The 25,040-nt window shown below is 37.6% G+C and overlaps 1 protein-coding gene across 1 annotated transcript in view; it reads left to right on the top strand.

Annotated features, from left to right (window-relative positions):
- The first annotated feature begins 11,176 nt into the window (after positions 1-11,176).
- SPI1 (Spi-1 proto-oncogene) overlaps positions 11,177-25,040 on the top strand; it is a 126,431-nt gene continuing 112,567 nt past the window's right edge. The window contains exon 1 of the mRNA XM_053720340.1: positions 11,177-11,337. Within this exon, the coding sequence (XP_053576315.1) occupies positions 11,305-11,337 (33 nt within the window). The 5' untranslated portion in view covers positions 11,177-11,304. The remainder of the gene's footprint in view (positions 11,338-25,040) is intronic.

The raw sequence follows: 25,040 nt of genomic DNA, 5'->3' as shown, positions 1-25,040 counted from the left end.
TAAGCAACTTTCTAATTTACTCCTATTATCACTTTTTCTTCATTCTCTTGGTATCTTTATTGGAAAAGCAGTAATGTAAGCTTAGGAGCCGGCCCATTTTGCTTGTATGCACTACCCTGGTGCTGATTAAGGCAGTATGCCGAAAAACATGTAAATAAGGACATATGATACGTTGAGGATTCATGACTTTTTAACATGTTTTTTTGCATCTTATGAATAAAATGTGGCTACATATGCCCTATGAATGATTCGCTGGCTTTTTGATTGTTTATGTCAGATCCTTTGCAATGCAGCTGCAGCAGTATCCAGAAGAGAGCCCATCCAGTGCAGGTATCAAGTACAGCAGAGGATTGCAGTAGGAAATACTTGTGTCCCTCAGTCCCTCAGGGGGAGGCTAGGGACAAATCCCAGCAACACCTGAGGGTAATTATGGCTGAAGTCCTGTTACGGAAATACTGTGCACATAACAGGGTATTCCTATGTCCCTGTATCATAAAGCTGCTGTGAAGTTTCTCTGCTATCTTCTCTGTAAATGATACTCTGCAGGGACTGTGGGTCTCACATAGGTCTGAGCTCCCAATTTGTAATCCATAAGAAGTAGCTGGAACAACCTTTATCCTCAGCCTTCTCCTACAAGACCAAGAAGAAAACTGAGAGAGAGAAGGGAGGAGGGAGGGATTTTAAGCTCTGATAAGGGTTCTTGTCGTCCTCCTCCTAGTGGCGGAAAATATATCCCATATGTTATGGAGGACTGTGGACCATCATCATTTTACGAAATAAATTAAAGGGACATAATACTCATATGCTAAATCACTTGAAACTGATGCAGTATAACTGTAAAAAGCTGACAGGAAAATATCACCTGAGCATCTCTATGTAAGAAAAGAAGATATTTTACCTCACAATTTCCTCAGCTCAGCAGAGTAAGTTCTGTGTAAAAAAATATACTTCAGCTGTTGCTCAGCTGCAGGTAAAAAATAAATAAATGAAGAAATGAACAGCAGCCAATCAGTATCAGCAGTGCTGAGGTCGTAAACTCTTTTACTGTGTTCTCATGAGATTTTACTTAACTCTCATGAGATTTCATAGTAAACTTCCTTAAACTGAATAGGGAAATAAGATGAGTGTGCACTAAGCTCACTCCCTTAGCTGTCCCGGGACAGACATACTGATTTGCTGCTTAGAAGTACTTTACAATGGGATGTGGCTACTGAGGCATTTTTGAGGTAAAATATCTTTCTTTTTTACATAGAGATGTTCAGATGATATTTTCTAGTCAGCTTTTTACAGCTATACTGCATCACTTTCAAGTGTTTCAACATTTGGGTATCATGGCCCTTTAAGCTTATATACCTTGCATACTGGCAAGAGGTTAATCAGTGACTATGTTTGTACACATCTTCTAATTGGCTCATCCATTGTGTCCTGTGAAGGAGTGAGAATGAGTTGTAGTTGCAGAATTTTAGTTTTTCTAAGTAACTCCATTGAGGGCGTTAATCACATAGTTATGAAGTAGCATTTGTGTAGTTATTAATGTTTAAACATATTAGAACTGCATTAATACGACCCTTCAAAGGGACATTAAACACTAAGGGCAAGATTACAAGTCGCACAGCAAATCTGTTTTTCGCAGTTGCGAAAACACTGCACGTTATGGCTTTTTTGTATTTGGGGTTGCGCAGGTATTACAAGTTGCAAAATAATTTATTTGTCATGCACGTTAACCTGCGTAATCCAAAAAGCCAAATTGCGCGTTCACGTATTTACCCATAGAAGTCAATGGAGAAGGCAAAAAAAAATCCTCTAAAACCCTAATCTGTTGTGCAAAGCCCATGACGTATTCTCCTTGAAAAGTGTACATGAAAATGCGAATATTTCATATTGTGAAAATGTTTTCGTAACGGAATATGTTATATTTATTCATAAATAAATATTTCTCTATATGTGATAATTTTTGGACAGATATATCTATTTATAGCAAGATATGTATATGAATATATATATGTCTAGATATCTCAAGATCTATATTCGAAAATCTCTTTGAAAATCCCTCTGAGATATTGTTTAATGTGCATAAGATTGTAATGTAAAATCTTTTCATTATCTCCATAGTTGTCTATACATATAAATCCATGTTACTCTATGGGGTCGATTTATGAAGCAGCGGATGCTGTTTCCGACCCACTCCGCTTTAGGTCCACCTGAAGCGGAAGTTAAGAAGCAGCGGTCGTAAGACAGCAATCAGCCCGATTGGATATGATCGGGTTGATTGACACCCCCTGCTAACGGGCAATTGGCCGTGAATGTGCAGGGGGCTGCATTGCACAAGCAGTTCACTAGAAATGCTTGTGCAATGATAAATACAGACAGCGTATGCTGCATATTTAATGCTAATATATGTGCCTAGAAATGTAATGCATTGCTGTATATGTGATATTGTACAGACCCAGACAGACAGTGGGGCATATGCCCCATGTTTCCGGCGAGCCTTCAGGCTCGCCAGAAACAGAAGTTATGAAGCAGCGGTCATAACCTGTCCGCCTGCTCTGAGGCGGCGGACTGAAATCAACCCGATCAAATATCATCGGGTTGATTGACACCCCCTGCTAGCTGCCGTGAATGTGCAGGGGGTGGCAATGCACAAGCAGTTCACTAGAAATTCTTGTGCAATGATAAATGCTGATAGCGTATGCTGTCGACATTTATCGATGTGCGGCGGACATGATCCGCTAAAGCGGATCATGTCCAACCGCACATTAGTAAATCGGACCCTATGAGGCCTACTTATCAAGCCGTCAACTGTGCTGCATTCAACGGCACCAATACGCTCGCCTGACATCGCCTAACATCGCGGCCAATGATAAATGCTGATAGCGTATTTTGTCGACATTTATCGATGTGCGGCGGACATGATCCGCTACAGCGGATCATGTCCACCCGCACATTAGTAAATCGGACCCTATGAGGCCTACTTATCAAGCCGTCAACTATGCTGCATTCAACGGCACCAATACGCTCGCCTGACATCGCCTAACATTGCGGCCAATAATAAATGCTGATAGCGTATGCTGTCGACATTTATCGATGTGCAGCGGACATGATCCGCTACAGCGGATCATGTCCACCCGCACATTAGTAAATCGGACCCTATGAGGCCTACTTATCAAGCCGTCAACTGTGCTGCATTCAACGGCACCAATACGCTCGCCTGACATCGCCTAACATCGCGGCCACGGACCTGAATAGGCTCTCCATATTTATCAAAAAAGCTGTCAAAAAGCTGCGCACCAAGTACGATGAGCAGCGGACTTTTGTTAACCAACAGTCATCGATCTCGCTGCTATTCGGCTTTTTCCCAGCTTTATTTATATCCTGTCACTAAACACCGCCCCTATACTAAAATGTTTAACCCCTATCCCACCGCTCCCAGGGCCCACCACAACTCTAATAAAGTTATTTACCCCTATCCCGCCGCTCCCTGAGCCCACCGCAACTAAACCCCTATCCCTCCGCTCCCGGAGCCGACCACAACTAAATAAATGTTTTAACCCCTAAACCTCTGGCCTCCCTCATCACTACCACTTACTAAACCTATTAACCCCTAAACCGCCAGCCCCCCACATCGCCATAAACTAAATTAACCTATTAACCCCTGAACCTAACAACCCGCTAACTTTACATTAAAATTGCATCATCCCTATCTTATAATAAATTAAAACTTACCTTTAGAATTAAATTAAACTATATTAAACTATTAATTAATCTACCCTAACTATTATACTAAAATTACATTAAACTATATTAAACCGGATGTCTTGAAGATGGAGCTGCTCTGCGCCGGATGGATGAAGATAGAAGATGCCGTCTGGATGAAGACTTCTGCCGGATTGGATGAAGACTTCGGCCCGCTTGGATGAAGACTTCTGCCGGCTTCGCTGAGGACTTCTGTCGCTTCATTGAGGATGAATGCCGGGTCTTCAAAAACTGTAAGTGGATCTTCGGGGGTTAGTGTTAGGTTTTTTAAGGGTTTATTGGGTGGGTTTTAATTTTAGATTAGGGACTTTGGGCAAGGAAAAAGAGCTAAATGCCCCTTTAATGGCAATGCCCATCCAAATGCCCTTTTCAGTGCAATGGGGAGCTTAGGTTTTTTAGATAGACTTTTATTTGGGGGGGTTGTTATGTGTGTGGTAGGTTTTACTGTTGGGGGGGGGGGGTGTTTGTATTTTTATTTACAGGTAAAATAGCTGATTTCTTTGGGGCAATGCCCCGCAAAATGCCCTTTTATGGGCCATTGGTAGTTTATTGTAGGCTAGGTTTTTTTTTTATTTTTTTTGGGGGGGGGGGGCTTTTTATTTTCATAGGGCTCTTAGATTAGGTGTAATTAGTTTAAATATTTAATAATTTATTTTTTATTTTATGTAACTTAGTGTTTATTTTTTTTTGGAACTTAGTGTTTGTTATTTTGTGTAACTTAGTTGTTAGTTTTTTGTAACTTTGTAATTTTTAATAGTAGATTTAAATTATTTGAGTAGGGTTAGGTGGTTAAATATGTAATATAGTTAATTTAATTTGTAGTTTAATGTAATTTTAGTATAACAGTTAGGGTAAGTTAATTATTAGTTTAATATAGTTTATTGTAATTTTAGTATAACAGTTAGGGTAGATTAATTATTAGTTTAATATAGTTTAATGTAATTTTAGTATAATAGGGTAGATTAATTAATAGTTTAATATAGTTTAATTTAATTCTAAAGGTAATTTTTATTTATTATAAGATAGGGATGATGTAATTTTAATGTACAGTTAGCGGGTTGTTAGGTTTAGGGGTTAATAGGTTAATTTAGTTTATGGCGATGTGGGGGGCTGGTGGTTTAGGGGTTAAAAGGTTTAGTAAGTGGTAGTGATGTGGGAGGCCAGGGGTTAATACATTTATTTAGTTGCGGAGGGCTCCGGAAGCGGCGGGATAGGGGTTAATATATTTATTTAGGTGGCGGTGGGGTCCCGGAGCAGCGGGATAGGTTGCAGCGGGGTCCAGGAGCAGCGGGATAGGGGTTAATACTTTTAAGTAGGTGTCGGCGGTGTCGGAGCAGCAGATTAGGGTTAATAAGTATAATGTAGGTGACGGTGTTGTCGGGCGGCAGATTAGGGGTTAATAAGTATAATGTAGGTGGCGGCGGTGGCGGGGCGGCAGATTAGGGGTGTTTAGACTCAGGGTTATGTTAGGGTGGTAGGTGTAAACATAACTTTTATTCTACCATAGAAATCAATGTAACAACTTGAAGCAATGGGAACAGCACACATTCAAAGGGTAAGTGCACGGTAGACCTCAGGACGCTGCCAAGCCCTGAGACATGTAAACAAAGAAGAAGCAGGGTCACCAGCACTTAAACAATTTTATTTGCACAGTTAGCGACGTTTCGGAGTCACAGCCCCTTATTCATGCTTGGTAGTTAACATGGGCCTGATCAACCTTTAAATACCTTAAAATAGGTGCCAATTTTAAGGTATTTAAAGGTTGATCAGGCCCATGTTAAGTACCAAGCATGAATAAGGGGCTGTGACCCCGAAACGTCGCTAACTGTGCAAATAAAATTGTTTAAGTGCTGGTGACCCTGCTTCTTCTTTATAGAAATCAATGTGATATCTGGCAGCATCGAAAATAAGCTTTCGCTGCTTTCAGACTCTATGATTTCTATGGCATCTGCGGCCTCCATTTAAAAGCAGGTACACTGGGCCGGAATACTGGAGAGCGTAACTGTTAGCAGTTTGATAACTAGCAAAAGTAGTCAGATAGTGCCGAATTTGTATTCGGAACATCTGTTATGACGTAAGCATCGATCTGTGTCGGATTAAGACCGGCGGATCGTATGTTACATCACAGATTTCAATTTTTGCCGGTCTGTAGGCTTTGATAAATGAGGCGAATCAAGCTCGCCACAATTACACTGCGGAATTCCAGCGTATTTGCAGTTGACGGCTTGATAAATAGGCCTCTATGTATGTATATGTATGTCAATGTAAAATCCCTACGTCTTCCTAACACCCGAGATCTCCTATCTTTGATCCCTTATAACTTTTGTGTGCAATGTTTTTTATTAGACAGTGTTAATATAAGTGTAAGTGAACTTTGTAATGTGCTTCGTGAAACTTTTATGTTGCGTAAAACTGTTAACTACAGCTCTTCGAGCTTAATATAACCAGGTTGGTTATGCGAAACGTGGGAATGGTTAATAAAGGGATTATCTATCTTTTTAAACAATAAAAATTCTAGCGTATACTGTCTCTTTAAAGGGACATAATACCCAAATGTTGAAGCACTTGAAAGTGATGCAACATAGCTGTAAAAAGTTGACTAGAAAATATAACCTGAACATCTCTATGTAAAAAATGTAAATATTTTATCTAAAAATTCTTAAGTATTCACACCCCACTGTAAAGAGACTCTAAGCAGCCAATCAGAATGCTAGTCCCAGGACTTGCAAGGGAGTGTGCATGTGGCATGTGCAGTCACAGTCATGTTATTTTTCGGCATGACCTCAGCACTGATGATACTGATTAGCTATTTTATTTTTAACTTGCAGCAGAAGTATAACTGTTTACAGAGCACTGTAAAATTGTGAGGTAAAATATCTTCCCTTATTGCATAGAGATGTTCAGATGATATTTTCATGTCTGCTTTTCACAGCTATGCTGCAAATCAAGTGATTTAGCATATGAGTAGTATGTCCCTTTAAGCACATTAGCCATTGCTGGGGGTCACAGATGGGCCAGGGTATCTAATCCAAAACACGTGTTGCTCAGTAAAAAATATGCAACTAGTACTAATTAAACAAATTTCCACTCTCATATATTTCTAAAATGATACAAAGTTGAAACACATCTATCTATCTATCTATCTATCTATCTATATATCTATCTTTCTATCCATCTATCTGTCTGTCTATCTATTTGTTATCTATTTGTCTATCTATTTATCATCTAGCTATCTGTTTGTTTGTCTGACTATCTATCTGTCTGTCTGTCTATTTATCCATCTATCTGTCTGTATGACTATCTATTTGTCTGTTTATCTATCGGTCTATCTATCATATATCTATCTGTTTGTCTGACTATGAGGCCTATTTATCAAGCCGTCAACCGCAAATACACTGGAATTCCGCAGCGTAATTGTGGCGAGCCTGATTCCCCTTATTTATCAAAGCCTACAGACCGGCAAAAGTAGAAATCTGTGACGTAACATACGATCCGCTGATCTCAGTCCAACACAGATCGATGCTTACGTCATTACAGATGTTCCGAATGCAAATTCTGCACTATCTGACTACTTTTGCTAGTTAACAAATATCTACCAGGTACGCTCGCCACTATTCCGGCCCAGCGTACCTGGAAGCGGCGGATGCCATAGGAATCAATGGGAGTCTGAAAGCAGGGAAAGCTTATGTTCGCTGCTGCACGATATCCCATTGATTCCTATGGGAGAATAAAAGTTACGTTTACACCTAACACCCTAACATAAGTCTTGAGTCTAAACACCCCTAATCTACCGCCCCCGACACCGCCGCCACCTACATTATACTTATTAACCCCTAATCTGCCGCCCCGACACCGCCGCCACCTACATAAAGTTATTAACCCCTATTCCGCCACTCCCAGACCCCGCCGCCACCTACATAATGTTATTAACCCCTATCCCGCCACTCCTGGAGCCCACCTCAACTAAATAAATGTATTAACCCCTAAACCCCTGGCCTCCCACATCACTGCCACTTACTAAACCTATTAACCCCTAAACGCCAGCCCCCCACATCGCCATAAACTAAATTAAACTATTAACCCCTAAACCAAACAACCCGCTAACTTTATATTAAATATTAACTCATCCCTATCTTATAATAAATTTAAACTTACCTATAGAATTCAATTAAACTATATTAAACTAATAATTAATCTACCCTAACTGTTAGACTAAATTACATTAAACTATATTAAACTAATAATTAATCTACCCTTACTGTTATACTAAAATTACATTAAACTACAAATTCAATTAACTATATTATATATTTTAACACCTAGCCCTACTCAAATAATTTAAATCTACACTAACACATTATTAAGTTACAAAAAACTAACAACTAGGTTACAAAAAAAATAAACACTAAGTTACACAAAATAAAAAAGAAATTATCAAAGATTTAAACTAATTACACCTAATCTAAGGGTCCTATGAAAATAAAAAAGCCCCCCCAAAATAAAAAAACCCTAGTCTACAATAAACTACAAATAGCCCTTAAAAGGGCCTTTTGCGGGGCATTGCCCCATAGAAATCAGCTCTTTTACCTGTAAATAAAAAATACAAATACCCCCCCCCCAACAGTAAAACCCACTACCCACACAACCAACCCCCCAAAATAAAAACCTAACTAAAAAACCTAAGTTCCCCATTGCCCTGAAAAGGGCATTTGTATGGGCATTGCCCTTAAAAGGGCATTTAGCTCTATTGCACCCAAAACCCTAATCTAAAAATAAAACCCACTCAATCTTCTATCTTCATCCATCCTATTGGCTGTTGCAATCAGCCAATAGGATTAAGCTTTCATCCTATTGGCTGATCCAATCAGCTAATAGAATGCGAGCTCAATCATATTGGCTGATTGGATCAGCCAATAGGATGAAAGCTCAATCCTATTGACTGATTGCAACAGCCAATAGGATTTTTTCAACCTTAATTCCGATTGGCTGATAGAATTCTATCAGCCAATCGGAATCTAAGGGACGCCATCTTGGATGACGTCATTTAAAGGAACCTTCATTCGGGAAGAAGACGTTGAACGAAGAGGATGCTCCGCGTCGGATGTCCTGAAGATGGAGCCGCTCCGCGCCGGTGGATGAAGATAGAAGATGCCACCTGGGTGAAGACTTCTGCAGGCTTGGATGAAGTCTTCGGCCGCTTGGATGAAGACTTCTGCCGGTTTCTTGGAGGATGGATGTCGGATCTTCAAAACTGTAAGTGAATCTTCAGGGGTTAGTGTTAGGATTTTTTAAGGGTATATTGGGTGGGTTTTATTTTTAGATTAGGGTTTTGGGCTTCATTAGAGCTAAATGCCCTTTTAAGGGCAATGCCCATACAAATGCCCTTTTCAGGGCAATGGGGAGCTTAGGTTTTTTTAGTTAGGTTTTTATTTGGGGGGTTGGTTGTGTGGGTGGTGGGTTTTACTGTTGTGGGGGTATTTGTATTTTTTATTTACAGGTAAAAGAGCTGATTTCTTTGGGGCAATGCCCCGCAAAAGGCCCTTTTAAGGGCTATTTGTAGTTTATTGTAGGCTAGGGTTTTTTTTATTTTGGGGGGCTTTTTATTTTCATAGGGCCCTTAGATTAGGTGTAAATAGTTTAAATCTTTGATAATTTCTTTTTTATTTTGTGTAACTTAGTGTTTATTTATTTTTTGTAACTTAGTGTTTGTTATTTTTTGTAACTTAGTTGTTAGTTTTTTGTAACTTAGTAATTTTTTAGTGTAGATTTAAATTATTTGAGTAGGGTTAGGTGCTTAAATATATAATGTAGTTAATTTAATTTGTAGTTTAATGTAGTTTTAGTATAACAGTTAGGGTAGATTAATTATTAGTTTAATATAGTTTAATGTAATTTTAGTATAATAGTTGGGTAGGTTAATTATTAGTTTAATATAGTTTAATGTAATTTTAGTATAATAGTTAGGGTAGGTTAATTATTAGTTTAATACAGTTTAATTTAATTTTAGTATAATAGTTAGGGTAGGTTAATTATTAGCTTAATATAGTTTAATTTACTTCTAAAGGTAAGTTTAAATTTATTATAAGATAGGGATGAGTTAATATTTAATGTACAGTTAGCGGGTTATTAGGTTTAGGGGTTAATAGGTTAATTTAGTTTATGGCGATGTGGGGGGCTGGCAGTTTAGGGGTTCATAACTTTTATTAGTTGCGGTGGGCTCCGTGAGCGGCGGGATAGGGGCTAATAACATAATGTAGATGGCGGCGGTGTAGGGGGCGGCAGATTAGGGGTTAATAACATAATGTAGATGGCGGCGGTGTAGGGGTTGGCAGATTAGGGGTTAAGAACATAATGTAGGTGGCGGCGGGGTCCGGGAGCGGCGGGATAGGGGTTAATAAGTTTATTAGAGTTGCGGTGGGCTCCGGGAGCGGCGGTTTAGGGGTTAATAACTTTATTTAGTTGCGGCAGGGTCGGGGAGCGGCTGGATAGGGGTTAATAACTTTATTAAAGTTGCGGCAGGGTCCGGGAGTGGCAGGATAGGGGTTAAACATTTTAGTATAGTGGCAGTATTTAGTGACAGGGTACAAATAAAGCTGTGAAAAAGCCGAATAGCAGCGAGATCGATGACTGTTTAGTTAACAACAGTCCGCTGCTCATCGCCCCGTACTTGGTGCGCGGCTTTTTGACAGCTTTTTTGTTAAATTTGGAGAGGGTATTCAGGTCCGCGGCCGCGATGTTTGGCGATGTCAGGCGAGCGTATTGGTGCCGGCGAATGCAGCACAGTTGATGGCTTGATAAATAGGCCTCTATCTGTCTATCTATCTATATCTACCTGTCTGTTATCTATCTATCTACCTACCTGTCTGCTATCTATCTATCTATCTATCTATTTAGCTACCTACCTGTCTGCTATCTATCTACCTACCTACCTACCTACCTGTCTGCTATCTATATATGCAACTAGTACTAATTAAACAAATTTCCACTCTCATATATTTCTAAAATGATACAAAGTTGAAACACATCTATCTATCTATCTTTCTATATATCTACCTACCTGTCTGCTATCTATCTATCTATCTATCTATCTGTTATCTATCTATCTATCTATCTATCTATCTACCTGTCTGTTATCTATCTATTATCTATCTATTTAGTTTAGTAGGCAGATCATGATATATTAGAGTCTGAAGTAGAATGTTTTTAAAAAACTGGATTTTTATTGATTTCCAGGGAGCCAGAAAGACAGGTAGGGGTGACCCTTGTCATGTGTCTCAGCTTCCCATCTCTGACAACAGCTAGGAGAAGTAATGGCAGGGAGAAGTTGCAAGCGATCGTTAGTTGTATAAAGGAAGTCAGTTTACTTCCCCCTTTAAATCCAAAGACATAATTAAACTGTTTGTCCCCCAGCATGGAGCTGGGGAGTCTTGCTGAGCCCCTGTGTCTTTTTGGGGGAGATGAATGAGCTGTTGAAGCAGCTGGTCCAGAAAATGGAAGTGCCATGTAAAGAGGGTGACCACTAGATGTCCTCTGATTGGCTGAGAGAACAAGATGTTATGTAAATGGGGCTTATTGTTCCAGAAGGTAAGTCAGTTCTTCTCAAGCAGGGGTCAAGTCACATAAATATACCTGGCTGAGGTAGCACAGAGAATTAGTGCTGAAGCTGATGTGTGAGAACATAGCTATGAAATACTAAAGTATTCAGTTACTAATAATGTGAAGGATAAGCTTGTAATCTATTTAAAAAATATGTTTCATATAAGTTAGTTTGATCCATAGGTCACTTGCTTTTTAAAATGAGTTGGCGGTGTCACAAGATAAAAACCTTTGCAAACCACAGGGCAGATTCACTCTTCATTTTTTTCAGCTTCACCAGATCATTTGTTATTCTGTAGAGTTCATTCACTAAAGTATGGAGAGTGAATTCCTTGCCCTGAATAGCTTAGACACCGTTCAGTGAATTGAGCTCACTGATTTAAATGTTCATTAAATTGAGGTCTGCTGGGGGCATGTGTCATTAATGTCTGCTTTGTATTTCCAGAATTTCCTGCACTTATGTCTAAAGATAAAACATATAACGCTTTCTGTTTTTCTGAGCTTAAAGAGACATTCTAATGAAAATATCACACTCTCTAATTCATTATAAACTAGAGGGCATATTTATCAAGCTTTGTATGGAGCTTGATGCCCCGTGTTTCTGGCGAGCCTTCAGGCTCGTCAGAAACACAAGTTATGAAGCGGCGGTCTAAAGACCGCTGCTCCATAACCTGTCTGCCTGCTCTGAGGCGGCGGACAGACATTGCCAGAAATCAATCTGATCGAATACAATCAAGTTGATTGACACCCCCTGCTAGCGGCATTTATCGATGTGCAGCGGACATGATCTGCAATAGCCGATCATATCCGCTCGCACAATGATAATTCGGCCCCTAGGTCTTTATCCCCCCCAAAAGGAGTTAAACACAAAGGTCAAGTCTTGTTTGGGAGCTGCAGGAGTTACAACACCCAACACAGCCTATCAGCCATTCTTAATTGACCAACCTGCCAATCATAGAAGTTGTCCTGCTTGCAGCTCCCAAACAGGGATTAATCTATGTGTTTAACTCATCTGCATCAAGGGTCACTAAAGGCAGTCATGTTTGTGTAGATGGACATGACTAGAGTCCCCCTTTCACAACCTATTGTTTGTGTGGGTTCGGCTTCCCCATGTGCTGTATTTAAACCTATTCAGCAAGATGTATAATTAGATGAATATAGCTTAGTTTAATCTGCTAGTTTTGTCACAAGTTGCACTAAACTGTGAGAGTGTTGTTGTCCTGTTAATAAATGTTCACAGATGGTGACAGATATGAGTGAGAATCAGCAAATGGTCTCTTGCAATAGTGTTATACCCACATTTATTTTGTTATCTTTTCTAGAAAATGTTTCCACTGGACCTCGGTGACTTTAGCTGTGACAACTAAGTCATTTCAAATTTGTTATTTTCTTTTAGTGTTTTTAGTTGGCAACTGGGCAAAATCAGATTCCTATTAGGCATGTTATTTAGCTCATTATAATCTAAATGAACTCAATCTTAGTCCATATCAGTCCAGTGTGTTAGTCCAAATTATTAAAGCAATAATATTGTAGTACTCCTTTTTCATACAAAAAGACCATTATTATATAATCCTGCTCTGAAGAACTCTGAAAAAATAAATTTGCTTGGGGTAGAGTGCTGTCTTCATTTACTTATGTTAGTACATTTTTTTATTTTTTTATTAACCAGGCTTGTCCGATCTAGATTCAGGGGCCACATTGCGGTCCTCTAATGTTTTTTATAGGGCCCTTAACTTTTTCCAATTTATGTATCTGGCTGCAATTTTTTTTTTTTTTGGGTGAACACGGAGAATGAATATTATAAAAGATTCCTTCTGTCTGGGTCTGTACAATATCACATGTAAAGCAATGCATTACATTTCCAGGCACATATATTAGCATTAAAGGGGCAGTTTACTCAAAAAAAATGTCCCCATTAATTTGCTCCCAATGATCCACTTTACCTGCTGGAGTGTATTAAATTGTTTACAAGTATTTCCATTGCCCTTATTTTGGCATTTGAAATAGTTTATTTAGCCTGTGGTATCCCCACCCATACTGAAAGTTTTTGGCCAAGAGGCCAAGCTGTTTAAACACAGCCAGTAGAAGAAATTACACTCTCAGTGGGTTATAGAAGAGATAAGGAAATAAATGTTAATTTTCCTTTGTTCTCTCCAAGTATTGGTGATCGGTTTATAGACAGATATAAGATAAAGAAGCAGGTGATATGTGCACAATGTGATACAGTAATGAGATCTGATTATACCTACAAGCTCAACCCATTTTATTAGGTTGTGGCTTCAAAACACAAAATCAGCTAATTCATATACACAAATAAACCTTAAAAAGCCAATCTCATACATTTTATACTCTGCAGCTGGTAAATAAAGTAATTGGAAACACATTAAGGGAAAAACTATTTTATAGTATACTGTCCTTTTAAATCTGTAGCATATATCTTATTTCATTACATATATTTATATATATATATATACAAACACACACACACATATATATATATAAACTAAAACGGACATTACCCATGCGGCTGTGGGTAAAGCCTGATGTACTGTAATTTCCCCATCTACACTATTTATTTTGCCTCCACCTGGGGGGTTCAAGGAAGGTGCCCCGACGATTCTCTGGCATCCCTTTGAACCCCCCAGGAGGAGGCAAAAAAGATGGTGAAGATGGCGGAATTACAGTGCGTGCTATATATGTTTCACACACAGACATACACACATATATACAGTATATATAACAATTAGCCGGTAGCCCAGCACTCCGTCCACGTGTAATCACTGCCTGGGTGCAGTCCTCATAGGAACATATAGTGACTTTATGGTAGAAGGAGGGCACTCACAGCAGGGCTTTTTTAAGCAAGACAGTGCAATTTTATTTCCAAATGAATTTAGCAATGAAATGTAATTCATTTGCAAATAAAATTGCACTGTCTTCTTTGAAAAAGCCCTGCTGTGAGTGCCCTCCTTCTACAATAAAGTCACTATATATATATATATATATATATATATATATATATATATAGTGGGGAAGATATTTGAAGGGATTATAAGGGATTATATTGATGAGTATATTCGTGTAAACAAGATTATGAGTTCTAATCAGCATGGTTTTATGAGAAATAGATCATGTCAAACTAATCTAATTAGATTCTATGAGGAAGTAAGTAAAAATATAGATAAAGGGGAATCAGTTGATGTGATATACTTAGATTTTGCAAAGGCGTTTGATACAGTGCCACATGAGAGATTAATGCACAAAATTAAGGGACTGGGAATATCTGAAAATGTTAGTTTGTGGATAAATAACTGGATAAAAGATAGGGAGCAACGAGTAGCAGTAAATGGAGCATACTCAGATTGGACAAAGGTAATCAGTGGAGTCCCCCAGGGATCAGTGCTGGGCCCTATTCTTTTTAATATTTTTATAAATGACTTGGAGCTAGGATTAAATAGCGACATCTCTATTTTTGCAGATGATACTAAGTTAAGTAAGGTCATTAGGTCAAAGCAGGATGAACTTTCGTTACAAAGGGACCTGCAAAAATTAAAAGTATGGGCAAATAAATAGAAAATGAGATTTAATACGGGAAAATGCAAGGTTCTACATTTTGGAAGTAAAAATAAGCAGGCAACGTATTATTTAAATGGGACAAGACTTAGCCAAACACAAGAGGAAAGGGATTTGGGAGTAGTAATAGATAACAAGCTAAAGAGGGGTGCACAATGTAGGGCAGCAGCTTCAAAGGCTAATAAGATACTAGGATGTATTAAAAGAGGCATTGACTCAAGGGAGGAAAGCATAATTATGTAACTAGATAAAGCCCTGGTAAGACCTCACCTTGAGTATGGAGTGCAGTTCTGGGGACCAATCGTAAAAAAAGATATTGCAGAACTAGAAAAAGTTCAGAGAAGGGCCACAAAGCTAATAAGGAAATTGGAGAATTTAACCTATGAGGAGAGGCTAGCCAAACTGGGTCTATTTTTTAGAAAAAAGGCGCTTAAGAGGTGACATGATTACTTTATATAAATATATTCAAGGCCCATATACAGAGATGGCAGAAGCTCTGTTTATTCCAAGAAAATAGTTTGTGACCAGAGGTCATAATTTAAGGTTGGAGGAAATGAGATTTAATCTCCTGCTACAGAAACTTTTTTTACTGTAAGAGCAATAAAATTGTGGAACTCATTACCAAAGGAGGTAGTGAATGCCAATACCCTAGATACATTTAAAAATTATTTGGATACATTTCTGTCTATAAACAAAATTCCTGGATATGATTGCTAGTATTAAATGGGTCACCTTTTAGTGGGATTATTTAAGCTTAACTGAAGCTTTTTGTATATATTTTAGATTGGTATAGGTTGAACTCGATGGACTTCGGTCTTTTTTCAACCTCATCTACTATGTTACTATATATACACATATATATATAAATACACACAAACACACAGAGACATAAAGATATACCCAATAAATTCCAGTGCTGATCTCTGTTCTTCACTATTTATATATTTGAATTTTTTTTCACTACATATAATTTATTTCATATTTAAACGGGCTCACCAATTTTGTCTGATTCACTTTTCGTTTTAATATTGTAATATTTATTAGATGATTTAAAGAAAAATAGTGTGATATGACAGTGTCCAGTGAAGTCATAAGTCAACCTTGCACATTGTAGTTTCAGTTTTTCATTAACAGATTATGGGCCAGATTACAAGTGGATCACTGAATATCACACACGCTAATGTGTGCTGGTATTACAACTTGAGCACATTTGTTTGCATTGCACGGAAGCATTGTGCTCACAAGAGTGCACTTCCATAGGTTCCAATGGGAGTCTCATTCTCATGCCGTCAGATACCGCATGAGAACTCGCGCAGGGGGGTAAGTAGAGCAGCGATGGCAGCAAAGGGTAAATGTATATGCTTATATACATATATATTTATTTTACTGGGAACACAGAGTTCCCCATAGATCGCAATGTAAAGGCACTTTTCAGTGCATTTTTTTTCTAACACCCAATACCCGCTCCCTTTAGACCCCCAAAACTCCTTTTTGCAGTTATTTTATTAAAAAATAAAGATGCTACTATATTTCGGCTAGATTATGAGTTTTGCGTTATGAGCGGTGCATTGCTAACTTGCAAGTTATTGTCACCGCTCACTTACCTACAGCGCTGGTATTACAGGTTTACAAAAACCCGGCGTTAGCAGGCAAAAAGTGAGCGTAGAGCAAAATTGAGCTCCTTACCGCACTCCAATACCAGCGCTGCTAAAAGCTGCGGTGAGCTGGTTTTATGTGCTCGTGCACGATTTCCCCATAGACATCAATGGGGAGAGCCGGGTGAAAAAAAGTCTAACACCTGCAATAAAGCAGCATAAAGCTCAGTAATGCAGTCCCATTGATTCCTATGGGGAAACAAAATTTATGTTTACACCTAACACCCTAACATGAACCCCGAGTCTAAACACCACTAATCTTACACTTATTAACCCCTAATCTGCCGCCCCCGACATCGCCGACACCTAAATTATACTTATTAACCCCTAATCTGCCGCTCCGGACATCGCCGCCACTATAATAAACATATTAACCCCTTAACCGCCGCACTCCCACATCACAAACACTAGTTAAATATTATTAACCCCTAATCTGCCGCCCCTAACATCGCCGCCACCTACCTACATTTATTAACCCCCAATTTGCCGCCCCCAGTGTCGCCGCCACTATACTAAATTTATTAACCCCTAAACCTAAGTCTAACCCTAACACCCCTAACTTAAATATAATTAAAATAAATCTAAATAAAACCTACTATTAATAAATAAATAATTCCTATTTAAAACTAAATAGTTACCTGTAAAATAAACCCTAAGCTAGTTACAATATAACTAATAGTTACATTGTATCTAGCTTAGGCTTTATTTTTATTTTACAGGCAACTTTGTATTTATTTTAACTAGGTAGAATAGTTACTAAATAGTTATTACCTATTTACTAACTACCTAGCTAAAATAAATACAAATTTACCTGTCAAATAAAACCTAACCTGTCTTACACTAACATCTAACCTTACACTACAAATAAATAAATTACATAAATTAAATACAATTACCTAAATTACGAAAACAAACACTAAATTACACACAATTTTTTTATCAGATATTTAAACTAATTACACCTAATCTAATAGCCCTATCCAAATAAAAAAGCCCCCCCAAAATAAAAAAAACCCTAGCCTAAACTAAACTATCAATAGCCCTTACAAAGGGCCTTTTGCGGGGCATTGCCCCAATACGCTCCCCGCATTCAGCATTTCATCAGCAGCTCTTGTGAACTGCTGGTGCAACACCGCCCCCTGAAGATTCGCAGCCAATCGGCCACTACCAGGGGGTGTCAATCAACACGATCGTATTCGATCGAGTTGATTTTCCGCAATGTCTGTCTGCCTCCTCCGAGCAGGCGGACAGATTATGGAGCAGCGGTCTTTAGCCAGAAACACGGCCTTCAAGCTCCATACGGAGCTTGATAAATAGGCCCCAATATATCACACTTGATTTTGGGGGCATTTTGTGAACATTTATAAAATTACCAGAGATCTTATCTCTGGTTAATTTTATAAGCGCTAATCGCTACCGCAAGCTCACGTTAGCAATAACCTGCCACTTGTAATGGCTGGCTATTTATCGTGCTCAAATTTGCAGTTTGCGGGCTTGTGATAAATTATCACTCCCACTTGTAATCTAACCCTATATGCTGAAAGGAAATAGTTTGTTCCGCTAATAGACTTGAGTAATAGGATAGTTTATACTCCTCTATAAACTATTCTGTATTCTTTATGTACAAATGTAACGTGTCTTTTTATTTTTAGAACATTTTACTTTGGTGTCCCTTATAGATCTAGAGCAGTGATGGGGAACCTTGGCACTCCAGATGTTTCAGAACTACGTTTCCCATGACGCTTAGGCCCTCTGAAGTCCAGTTGAGCATCATGGGAAATGTAGTTCTGAAACATCTGGAGTGCCAAGGTTTGCCATCGCTGATCTAGAGGCTTCATTCTGTGACATTCAAGAGATTTCCTGTCATTTTGATATTCAGTAGGGTTGAAGAAAATAAGGGAATCGACAAATTTCACATAGGAAATCCACAACTTATACAGTTTATTTCTCACAGTGGGAGTAATTAAACTGTAATCATTAACTAAATAAAAGTATAATATTAAATGTCTGAAATGAAGATTTGACAAGTAAAAAATAAGGGAAAAAATGTTCTAAGGGCAGATAAATAAGGGAGCTAGAGAGACTGTAAAAATGTTAGGGCAAATAAGGGAGATAACTAGAAAAAGGGAGGGTTGGTGACCCTAATACACAAAGGCCAGATTATGAGTGGCGAGCTATCGTTAGTGCACAAGTGATATCAGATTTTCGCTGCTGTTTGTGCACAAGTTAAATTCTGCTTGTATTACAAGATAAAGTAAATGTGAACGCGTGAGCACAATCGTGATTTACGCTAGAATGATTACCTTGGGGCTCTGATTAACTGTTACGCTTGAATAAAAAGTGGCATAAAACACATACAAATACATTTAAAAGTATAGTTACACTCATAATGACACAGTCTGATAAATAATTTTAAAAAATTGAATACCAAAGTTATAATTGCTCAAAGATATAAGGTGTTGGAAAAAAATGACTGCAAAGGGATTTAAAATAGAGATACATACATACACATGTCTAAATATGTATATGTATGTATATATTTATATTTATATATATGTTTATATGTGTGTACATGTGTATTTATGTGTTTATATGTGTATTTATGTATTTACAGACATATACACGCATATATATAGACATATATACAAGTTGTATTGGGGCCCTTTGCAGTCAAGAAGATGAAAACATGAAAAAACATATTAATGCAATATTCATATTTAATATTAACTATGTATTTACAGTAAATATAATACATTCCAATGTTCTGCATATAGCAGAATTAATTCTATGTATTTTTAAATAGATATTCCTATATATGCAGTATATCTGTATATATCTATACGTATATATAATCATGAATATATAGGTATAAATATACATTTGTGCAAAACTCCATGAGATATATATTAAAATATCTCATTAAGAATAAATAGAACATATTCTGCAATATGCAATATTATCTTCACATGTTGCTCTTTCAAATAACTGCAATCGTGTTTGCGCGACTTGTTGGTGTTAGTTTTTTTTTCCAACTTTTTCGGCTCCATTGAAGTCTAGGGGGAATGTGATTTTGTGTTTTTATCCAATGGCAGTATAGAAGGTGCTTTATTAGGAGAGAGACATGTGCATGTAATTAGCTATGATTACGACCTGAATGCTGAAACGCGTAAGCTGTTTGCAACCTGTCTTGCAATATGGATGTTTTTGAATAATGTTACATTTTATTGTCACATTCAATTCACTTTTATTTTTTTATTTTTTTTCTCAAAGTTTTATTTTATTGAGGAAAACCTTTTGCAGCACAATATTGTTAGACAACAAGAAATATAGCACAATTGCAACATGCATGGTCAGATGCATACAATTAGTCAGATAGAAACAAATCATACAATGACAATACATCCGTCTTGGTTTAATGTCCTTTTGCATTAACTTATTTAGGAAACCTCAATTCTGGATTTATCTTTAAAATATTTAATGGGGAATTACTCATTCTCAAAACCAATAAGAAAAAAACTTAATGTAGGGGAAAAGGTGGGGGGCTAGTTAGTAGCAGGATACGTGGAATAGACATATCCGACTATGAAGTCTGTACCCTTAAATCGCTTTCTAGTGAACACATTCAATTCACATTTTTTGTGACTATTCGTGTAGCAGTTAAGCAGAGCTCTGAAGTCGTGGTAATCATTCTAGAGTAAATCACGATTGCGCTCACACGTTCGCATTTACTTTCCACTTGTATTACGGGTGGAATTTAATTTGTGTGCAAACAACCACTTAAATACCCGATATCACTCACATGCAAACAATAGCGTGCCACTTGTAATCTAGCCCAAAACGTTTGGGTTTCATATCCCTTTTATGTTTAGAGAAACTTATAGAACAGAAAAGATTTACTGTATAAAGCAGACAAATAACTTTAAGCGTAAAAAAATATTTTCGTTACATATGAAAAACACAGCATTTTTTAAAAATATATAATGGTTAAACTAAAGAAAACGCATTTTTGTGTATAATCCATTTGCAGAATAGAATTTTCACTGATAGAGACAACTCTTATGGCCCTTTTTCAGTACATTGCGGCCTCAGCAGTATAAAAAAACTGTACTATGTTTTATTATGAATATTTTTAAGTGCAACAAACAAAGAGGTTTATCAAATGCTTAAAGGGACATGAAACCCAAATGTTTTCTTTCATGCTTCAGATAGAAAATACAATTTTCAACAACTTTCCACTTTACTTCTATGATTTAATTTGCTTCATTCTCTTGGTATCCTTTGTAAAAGAAGCAGCAATCCACTACTGAGAGCTAGCTCAATGCATTGCTTTAGCAAATAACATGAGGCATATATTTGCAGACACCAATCAGCAGCTCCTAAGCCTACCTAGGTATCCATTTCAACAAATGATACCAAGAGAATATGAAAAATAGATAAAAGAAGTAAATTGGAAAATTATTTAAAATCACATGCTCTGTCTGACTCATGAAAGAAAAAATGTGGGTTTTATGTCCCTTTAAAGAAGGATAATGCCAAAAAAAGAGTTAATATTTGGAGCACTGCACAAGATGGTTAATAATTGACGTTGATTTTAGAAAAAGGTTAAAGGGACATGAAACCCCCCAAAAATATTTCATGCTTCAGATAGAGAATACAATTTTAAACAACTTTCTAATTTACTTCTATTTTCTAATTTGCTTTATTCTCTTGGTATCATTTGTTGAAGAAGCAGCAATGTACTACTGGTTTCTAACTGAACACATGGGTAAGCCAATGACAATAAGTATATATGAAGCCACCAATCAGTAAATAGAACCTAGGTTCTTTGTTGCTCCTGAGCTTACCTAGATAAACCTTTCAGCAAAGGATAACAAGAGAAGGAAGCAAATTAAATAATAGAAGTGAATTGGAAAGTTGTTTAAAATTGTTTTCTCTATCTGAATCGTAAAAGAAAATGTTTGGGTTTTATGTCCCTTTAATGCAGGGCACGAAAGGTTTAATGTTGAGAACAGTGTGAGATCAAGTTTAACAATGTGATTTTTCTTCCTTTTCAGAGAGGAAGCTATGTGAAAAGGTTGTGGTACTACCTGGGTTCCTCGTTTTGATTCCTCCAAAAGGTGAGAGGAGGAAAATGAGAAGCTGTGGCCAGATTAGTGATCCAGAAACAAGGAACTCACACTATTAACAGTGCAGCTATATTCACACCACTAACACGGGCTAAACAGTAACTCTAGAGATGAGGGGTCGTATTATCTTGTTTATAGATGAATAGGGTACAGCTAGCATATCTTTCGGTTCTTCAGACTCATGAGTCACATGACACTACTCCACAGATTATAGAGTCACATTAAGGGACATTAAACACTTTGAGATGGTAATATAAAATGATAAATCATATATATATATAAATACTCTGCAATATACTTTCATTATTTTTTTTTGTCCCCTTTTCCTGTAATTCCATTCTGAAATTGTGAGCTTTTCAGTTCCTGTTAGAAATGGAAGTGCAGAACACTGTTATATTCCACACAACCATTGGCTGCACACTCTTGTGACCATTTATAACTGTGCCTAATTGGCCACAGCAGAGAAAGTAACCTAAGTTACAACATGGCAGCTCCCATTGTTTTATAGATACTAAAACTTTACACTTATTTTGTCAACAACTAATACAACTTTAAAAAAATGCATCTACAAGTTATTCTCAAATTAATCTTTTCTTTCAATGCATCCTTCTATCCAGCATTTGTTTAGTTTTTAATGTCCCTTTACTCTGTTCTAATGATGACTGAGTCACAAAATACTGCTCTAGAGATTAAAGGGATAGAAAGGTCAAAATGAAATGTGCATGGGTGCATTTCAATTTGAACTAGAACCATTTTTGCAATCTACTTTCATTAGAGAAATGTTTCTACTAAAGTTATTACTGTTTTTCGAAGGCATACGCACATATCCTGTGAGGGCCTGTGCACCAGTATTTAAATACCACACCTTCTCAGCAGCAATGTAAAGCTTAAGAGCCGGACCATTTTTGGTTGAGAACCTGGGTTGTGCTTGCTTATTGGTTTGCTAAATGTAGCCACCAATAAGAAAGCGCTATCCAGGGTGCTGAACCTAAAATTAGCTGGTTCCTAAGCTTTAAATTCCTGCTTTTTAAATAAAGATAGCAATAGAACGAATAAAAAAATTACAGTAGGAGGGAATTAGAAAGCTGCTTAAAATTGCATGCTCTATCTGAATCATTAATGAAAAAATTTGGGTTTAGTGTCCCTTTAATGAGTGACATTAGACTGCAGTAGAGATGATGGAGTCAAATCACTCTAGTGATGGCTTAGGGCCCAATGATCTAAACTTCGTTAGATCTGAATTATTTTTTTCTCACTTATCCACCCAGGGGCTGCCCGGTGGAATTTATCACAGAAAAGGGGCAGTCCCTGCGAGTACTGAGATGTCTCCTATTGAAAGTAATGGAGCTCCATGAAAAGAGATAATTCGCTCTGTGGAGTGAAGTTAGCAGGGAGCAGGGGCGCACTTTAAAAAGTAGATCCTGCAGCCAATATAAATCACATTACACTGCTTTCTGCGTATAGCAACTTACAGTCGCCTATATTTTCATATGCATGTGTTTTTCTATTAGGGTTATACGTATTTTAAATGTTTTGAGAAACCTTTTAGTTTGCAAGAAAAAACTGTGAGATGTGTAGCACGAAAATCTTTACAGAATTATGCTCATATTAGAGAGACAATGTCATATATGCCCATGGAACACCCTAGTTCAGAGTATTTTACGAAAAAACAATTGTGCTTTGTATTTTGATTTTATGAGTACGAATTTCTAAATGATTTTTGCACATCCAGTGCACTTAAATTATGATTTACGTTGTGCATGTTTAATACAATTTATTCCTGTGTAATTAACATACAAATTTCCCATTTTTGAAAAAATACGATTTTTGGTGAAGAATTTAGTTATGCTTTTTGATACACCTAATCAATAATAAAAAAATCTTGCATATTTTTGTGTGAATCTTTCAATTATTAGTTTTGTAAGATTTTTTAAAATACAAATAAAAAATTGCTTTAGATCATTCCACCAGGGAAGCAGAAGTACTGGCGAGCAATGCGTATAGACTAAGCTAGAGATTATGGATTCAAATCACTCTGTCACAAAATACTGTTCTAGAGACTAATGAGTATAGATTATGCTCGAGATTATAAAGTTGTATTCACTCTGCTCTAGAGATGATGAAGTCACAAAATTCTGCTCTACAGATTAACAAGTTTCATTAGACTATGCTAGAGATTATGGAGTGGAGTCACATCACTCTGTTCTAGTGCCGATGGAGCGAAAAAATACTGTTCTAGAGATTAATGAGTGTCATACAGCGCTAGAGAATATGGAGTCACATCACACTGCTCTAACGACGATGGAGCCACAAAATACTGTTCTAGAGATTAAGGAATGATATTAGACTACACTAGAGATTAGGGGCTCCGTATCTAGCTTGATGGCCCCTGTTTCTGGCGAGTCTTCAGGCTCGCCAGAAACAGCAGTTAGGAAGCAGCGATCGGGTTGATTGACACCCCCTGCTGGCGGCCCATTGGCTGCGAGTCTGCAGGGGGCGGCGTTGCACCTGCAGCTCTTGTGAGCTGCTGGTGCAATGCTGAATACTGTGAGCGTATTGCTCGCCGTATTCAGCGAGGTCTGGCGGACCTAATCCGCAGTGTCGGATCAGGTCCGCCAGACCTTGATAAATATGCCCCCATGTCACATCACTCTGCTCTACAGAAAAAAAAAGATTATGCGTCTCATTATTCTACTGCTTGAAAAGAAGGGATGACCAAATGTTTGGCAACATTTGAAAAATGAAATTAATTTTAACACATTAGTTTGTTTCAAATTTTGAATATTTGTACAACATTCTAACATTCGTTTAATGTAATAGTATTTCTAATTCTTTCATTAAATGTTATATTTAATTTGAATTTTTCTAATAATTAGATTTGAATGATACAATATTCAAATTTGAAAAATTCGAATTGATATACAGGTATACCCCGCTCATACAGCGGGTTAGAGACCGGAGCCCCGCTGTAAAGTAAAACCGCCTTAAAGTGAAACAAAGCGGTTTTAGCTTTCTTTTCACTTGCCAGTGTGTTTAAAAACATGAAAACATGTTTGAAGTAACACATATAGGGGCCTCCATTACATATAGAGCGTTGCCCGCAAAAGCCGGCGACGCCAGATTTTACACGATTTTGGTATTACATATACAGCGTAGCATACAAGTTACGCGCGTATATTTCACCCTTCGGACGTATTTTTTTTACCCATAGACTAACATAGAGCAGACGCGCAATTTGGTATCCAATATACAGCGTAAGGACTTACGCGCGCAGAATTCAGAAAATCTACTCCATTCTCATCTCGCCACATATTGCAGGCGCAGCAACCCTTGCACTGAC

The sequence above is a fragment of the Bombina bombina genome, chromosome 7 (assembly GCF_027579735.1).
Source record: "Bombina bombina isolate aBomBom1 chromosome 7, aBomBom1.pri, whole genome shotgun sequence".
NCBI lineage: Eukaryota > Metazoa > Chordata > Amphibia > Anura > Bombinatoridae > Bombina > Bombina bombina.
The sequence above is the reverse complement of the archived record's forward strand: the minus strand, read 5'-3'. Positions and strand labels throughout refer to the sequence as shown.